The sequence below is a fragment of the Zingiber officinale genome, chromosome 6A (genome assembly GCF_018446385.1).
Source record: "Zingiber officinale cultivar Zhangliang chromosome 6A, Zo_v1.1, whole genome shotgun sequence".
In the NCBI taxonomy this organism is placed as follows: domain Eukaryota; kingdom Viridiplantae; phylum Streptophyta; class Magnoliopsida; order Zingiberales; family Zingiberaceae; genus Zingiber; species Zingiber officinale.
The window spans coordinates 88,085,944-88,092,013 of record NC_055997.1 but is presented as its reverse complement, the minus strand read 5'-3'; the positions used below and the strand labels follow the sequence as shown (position 1 = coordinate 88,092,013).

General features: G+C 33.2%; 1 protein-coding gene across 1 annotated transcript in view; it reads left to right on the top strand.

Annotated features, from left to right (window-relative positions):
* Positions 1–3,813: 3,813 nt before the first annotated feature.
* The window catches only part of LOC121996828 (pullulanase 1, chloroplastic), a 40,652-nt gene continuing 38,395 nt past the window's right edge, over positions 3,814–6,070 (top strand). The window contains exons 1-2 of the mRNA XM_042550950.1: positions 3,814–4,237; positions 5,181–5,316. Coding sequence (XP_042406884.1) covers positions 3,959–4,237; positions 5,181–5,316 — 415 coding nt within the window. The 5' untranslated portion in view covers positions 3,814–3,958. The remainder of the gene's footprint in view (positions 4,238–5,180; positions 5,317–6,070) is intronic.

The following is a 6,070-nucleotide window of genomic DNA, read 5'->3' as shown; positions in this document are numbered from 1 at the left end:
TATGAAAAAATAAAGAAAATTTTTATAAAAGGATAGATAGATTTGATATATTATAAAGAACTAAATAAATATTAGAGATGTACACCAATATTAAATATTTTTCTCAAATATTTATAGACTCATATTCATGTCATCAATCAAATTAATCAAATATGATTCTTTAACTATTTTAAATTTCATGATTAAATATTCCTTAAAAATTCTACTTTCCAATATCTCACTGTCTAAGTATGTTAAATTTTATAATCAAATATCTCATTAATATTTATAGATCTCATTATTATTTTATTAATTTTTATCTAATTTTATATTTAAATAAATTGATTATATTTTTTAATTTAATATATTTTGTTTAGCAATTATTTATAAATATTTTTAATTAATATTTATCTATATATTTTAACATTTATTCAATATATTTATTTAATAATAATATTTTATTTAAACAAACATCCAACGTTCATTTATTTTTATTTTTTTTAAAAAATCAACGAGCTGCTACGTGGGTCCACCAATGCACCCAACTTTTTATTATTTTTTTAATAAAAAAGGAAAGAAATCATCGGACAAAACTCAATATTTAAGATGAAGAGATATTTAGAAAAGTAGCCTTTCCAAATCTCCCCGATTCTACTATAAAGTGCTATATAAGTAGGCATTAAAAATATTAAAGTAAATATTTAAACATGAGATAGACAAATCGAAAATTAAAATATTAGAATTAAAATATTTTGAAAATATGTATTTAAAATAATATAATACGTACACCAATAAATATTTTAATTATATAATATAAAATCAAAATAAATACATATATTAATCAAGAAGAATAATATTTTAAAAATATAAAAATCAAAAGACAATCCATTTAAGGGATAATCAAATAGATGCATCTTTTATCTGTTAGTATCCCAAGATTTTTTTTATGTGATTAAATAAGTTAGGTAAGGTTTGTTATGTTTAATATTGTGTCTAAGTGTGTAGGAACTTAGAATCATAAAATGTCAAGTAAAAGACGCAGTTAGTGAGAAGGATCGTACGGGAGAGAGTCGATGGGCTCAGTGTGTTTGAGGGACGAGATGCTACGGAAGAGTACACGGGCAGACAAGAAGGAGGTGCGTGGTGTTTCTGAGGGACAAGAAGTTAGGAGCGAAAGCTTGATCGAGAAGGTAGGAAGTTAGGTTCGGGTGAACCATATTCCAAATGGCCGAGATCACCCAAACAAGAGGAACTGGAGCGGAAGACTCGGACCGAGATGAGCGAAATCGAAGCAGAAGGCTTGGACTAGAAAAAGTCAACTTGGTTGACTTTCTTGGTCCGAGCGCCGGAAGGATTTTATCCAGATTGCGTTTGACTATGATCTGTTGCGAAAGGGATAAAGCTTTATCATTTTTCAGGCGTCTGGAGCCCTTCCAGGCGCCCCAAGCAAAGCTATATAAGCAATCTTGCTTCCAAAGCTAAATAACAACTAGAATTATTCAAGCAACACTTGTACACGCTTCTTTGTCTATTTTAGCTTCGTCTTTCTGTGCTTTATTGTTGTAAAGAGATTTCTCCGTCTGAAGGAGAAATTAGCGCGACTTTATTCTTTGGATTAACAACCTCTCCGGTTGTAACTAAGTAAAATTCTCTGTGTCTCTATCTTTTCAGTTTATTTCGTATTTTGTTTATGCAAGTGTTTTATTCTAAGTTATAAGTCCGAGAAAAATTTATTGCGTTTGCTTGTTTTGTGCAGGGATTATTCACCCCCCTCTAGTTGGCCGCTAAGAGTCCTAATATTATCAGTGCAAAGTGTATCAAAATCGAATCTGAGTTTTGATATTATCACAAGTTCAAGTTAAGTCTTGTTGTGATTTGATGAATTGACTAAGTGTGTAGACTGTTTACTCAAGCTGGAAATCTTAGTTGTGGTTAGGCAGGGAAGTCTTAGCAGATAGTGGATGCTAGACATGGAAAGTCTAGGTGGATCGAGGACCTGACACCTGACAGTTGGACTCAATAGGTTTGGAGGACCCGATATTGAGGGAAAGTCCTGGTGAGCCGATCCGATGCTAAGCCGAAGTCCAAATAGATTTGGAGGACTCGATGTTTGGCAAGTGGGTTGAGGTAAGTAACTAGAGTGGATCGATGGGGAGATCGTGTCCCGAAAAGGGGCAAACTCTAGGTCGCTGATCCAACTGAAGAAATCGAGAGGTTTCCAAGCTGAAATCAAGACAAATCTTACTATCTTTTCTTACTCATGTATCATTATACTACTGAGCTAACTTTATGTTGCAAGAATATTTTTATATTGTGGAATTAACTCTATTTTGTAGAAACCTGTAGGATTGGCCGATTGAACAAGAGGTTAAGTCAACCAAACCAAGCCGATGTGGCAAAGTTCAGATCGTACATAGCAAACTTGGAAGTCAGGCTGATCGAGTGATCGAACCTGTTTTGGTATATATAGTGACAGATTCAAATCTTAGCGAAGAAGGAAATTAGATTGATTCATCAACCGATAAAGGTAATCAGTTGACTGAACATTAAATATAATTAATGGAGCGAAGATCAGGTTTCGACGAAGAAGGAAGGATGTCTATTTAGTCGATTGAAAGGGAGATCAGTCGACCGAAATGATCAACCAACCAAACATGTTTTCAGTCGACCAAATGCAACTTATAAAAGAATATCTCAAGATCCGAGCCACGATCAACTTCCTTTGAGTAACATTCTCATTCTCTCTATTCGTGCTGCTGTTACTATTTCGGTTCGTGTAAGCTGCTACGACTCTTCTCTGACGATATGTGCTTCAACTTTTCATTTTTGTTGATATACTTAAGGCTTGTACTATTTTGGTAAAATAGTAGTTTGTTACTAGTATATACATTATTTGTATGAGTTACTTTTTTTTTGAAGTTTTTGAAAAGAAGACTATTAGTGAATTGCCTAACGGTGCGATCAAGGATCGAATGTTTTGAAGTAGGAGTCACCATAGGCTCCGAACCAAGTAATTGAACTTGTCTATATTTTTTAGTTTAACTTTTGCTATTACTTTGATATTCATTTTACGAATCGACACGAACAAAAATATTTTTAAACGAACGATATTCATCCCCTATCATTTCTACTCGATTCTTCATATTTTATAAAAATTAACAAATGAATGATCCACTAAGCGGCCTGAAAATGATTACTTAGATGAATCTTTAGTAGTATCTTTTGATTTACTCTGATGGAAAATTTTTATAAAATCAGATCAATCAATTAGTCAATTCGAAAAGTTAAATATCTAAATTACTATTAAAAAAAATTAAACGATCCATTATATATTGTTATCATGAGAATATGTTTATTTTTCAATGTTGTTATAGCAGCAACGATCAACTACTATAATCCATAATAGTCACTCTATAACAATTCTTACTTTTTAGCATTATTATAATTGTTCTGACTAATTAGTAATAACAAATATGACATTGTTATAGCATTATGACAACTATTTAATTATTTTAAAATAATTTTGATCAATTTTAATTGTGATGAAGTTTAAATATTTTACTAATTTGATATTCAATTTTCACTTAATAATTTCAGGATTTATAATTTAAAATCTTAGAGTTTAGTTACAATTGCGTAATAGTTAACTTAAAATAATTTGGATGAAATAAGAGGTATTTTAATATAAAATATTCGACTAGACATTTTTTTTATAAAAAAAATTAAAAAATTATTTAAATATAGATAAAATTTTAATAAAATCAAGTTTAATTATTGATGCTTTAATTGAACATCAATTTAGCATCCGTCACTCACAACTACCCGATAAAGGCAAAGTGTGATCCGTGGGACACCGAGAAGCCTTTCCGTTCCGTTCCTCAACGGAGAAGCAACAACGCGAGAAGGCGAAGAAAAGAGACAAACGAAAAGGAGCTCTCTCACTCTCGTCATCGGCAGAAAAGCAAACAACTTCTCTGCTATGACCATGGCCCTCTGCTCGCCATCTCTTTTGTTGCCCTCCTCCTCCTCCATCAATCTCCCCTCTTCGTGTTCTCCACCACTCCTCCCTCTCGCTCACTCGCCGTCGTCTCTTCGACCTTCATTTTCGTTCCTCTCCTCACACCGTCCCTCACACAGCCTCGCCTCCTCTTTATCAGCTCGACGTCACCCAACGAGCGGTCGTAGGACGGTGCCTCGTTGCACTTTCTCGGACGTTCCCATGGAAGAAACAGCTGTGCTTCAGCATACCGTCCCTCCGGTACCCTCTCTCCTCCTGCATGGCATTGCAGATTCCTGCGTATCTTTAACTGGAGCTCAATCCGATTCGATTACAGAGATTTTTTATTTTTTATTTCCTGAAGTAGATCTCTCTCTTTCTCTTTTCCTTTTGGATTTTTTTTTTTTTTTTGCGTTCGGATACATTTTCCCATGGTAATATATCCATATGACGATGTCGATGATCGCTCACGTTCCTTTCTGGATCATTCTAAGAATTATGAGCTGAGATAAATAAACCACTTTGAATTATCAAAGAATGCATTACAAAAAGGAAGACATCGTTGTCAATTTCGTGTCTTATTCAAGTTGTTTTCTCGATCAAATCCATAATAGGAAGTAAGAAACTGATTGAATGAAGAGCTGTTATAATTTGGATCAATCTTAGTGAGTAGATACACTGCACGTTCTAAAAATGGTGGTGGGTGAATTAGAAGATAACACATTGGGCACATTTGTTGTTGTTCCAACCTTCCTTTCAGGGTCTATCCAAAAGATAATCTAGTGTCACATGGGCGTGAATATTTGAAAGGTTAAGCCTGAATAAGTATTATCCAGATGGAGGATCTTTCAATGGAGAAGATTATTGTTCAATAGAGGAGAATATTATCCACATGGAGGATCTTCCATTTAAGAAGATCCCTTGACGTTGTTCATGGAAAAAGACTATGATGTATATAAAGCAGAAGAGTATCCTTGAAAAACTTTGATTGTCTAAATAAGATTTGTGCCATTTGAATTTTATTTTTCTCGAGTTTGTAAAACCATTAGCACAGGTTTGACTAATCTGCAAATCCTAATGGTGACTATGTTATAAAGGTACTTGAGGAATAAATTCAATCTATCTATGTAATTTGTCGCCACAACTTATTAGTATGCTGAATCATTTATCTTGTTTCTAGTCAACTTCTCTAATGTACATGCAGGATTTTCTATCATATGCAAGGGCTTTTTGGGTTACTAAAGCCCTCATTGCTTGGAACATCAGCGATGACGAAACTTCAGTTTCTTTCTATGCTAGTAGGAAGGCTGACCTACACCTTTCAGATAAAGGCATTCAAGGTGTGAAACATGATCTCTCACCCAAGTTCCTATATATTCTATCATATTGCAAACTTCTATGAATACGGTATCTTTTAGTTACTTTTACTAGTGTACTTCGAAATTGCTGATTTCTTATATCTTTGTTACTTTCTAATACTATATTATACTCATGAGAATATTGGGATTTGTTGACATTGACAACCGGTTCTTTATCGTCTTACATCTTGCTAAATTAAGCTATTTTTTATGTTTTAAATTTTAAATATGCTCCTCCTTCAGAGTTTGAGATCCATACAGGATGATTAGAATCCTTAGCAAGTTTTTCATTGAACCTTAATAATCAGGATTACTAGATTTTTTAAGCATATTGTTTTCTTAATATTTCAGGATAGTTGATGGGTCTAGATCCATGTCAATAAAATTTGATATGATGGCATCAGTGCACGACTCCACCACTTCTGCATCCATGTTTGAGACTGATTATTGAGCATATGGTTTTGTACATCACATAGTATAATGTTGCGAAATAATTCATTTGCTTCAGATTCTTATTGCATTGATTTCGTCTTCTTTTATATCCTTTCATACCGTAGCAAAATTTTATGAGTGCACAAGGAAAATAACTTAGTGTCCCAAGATCAATTAGTAAGTTTGTCTTTGGAAGTTTTATTATGTTTTATAGCCCTAAATGTTTAATTGATGTTCTAAGTCATTACATCATATTAGAATTTAAACTCTTGGGCAAAAAGCATAACTAATGCTCCAGTGATGA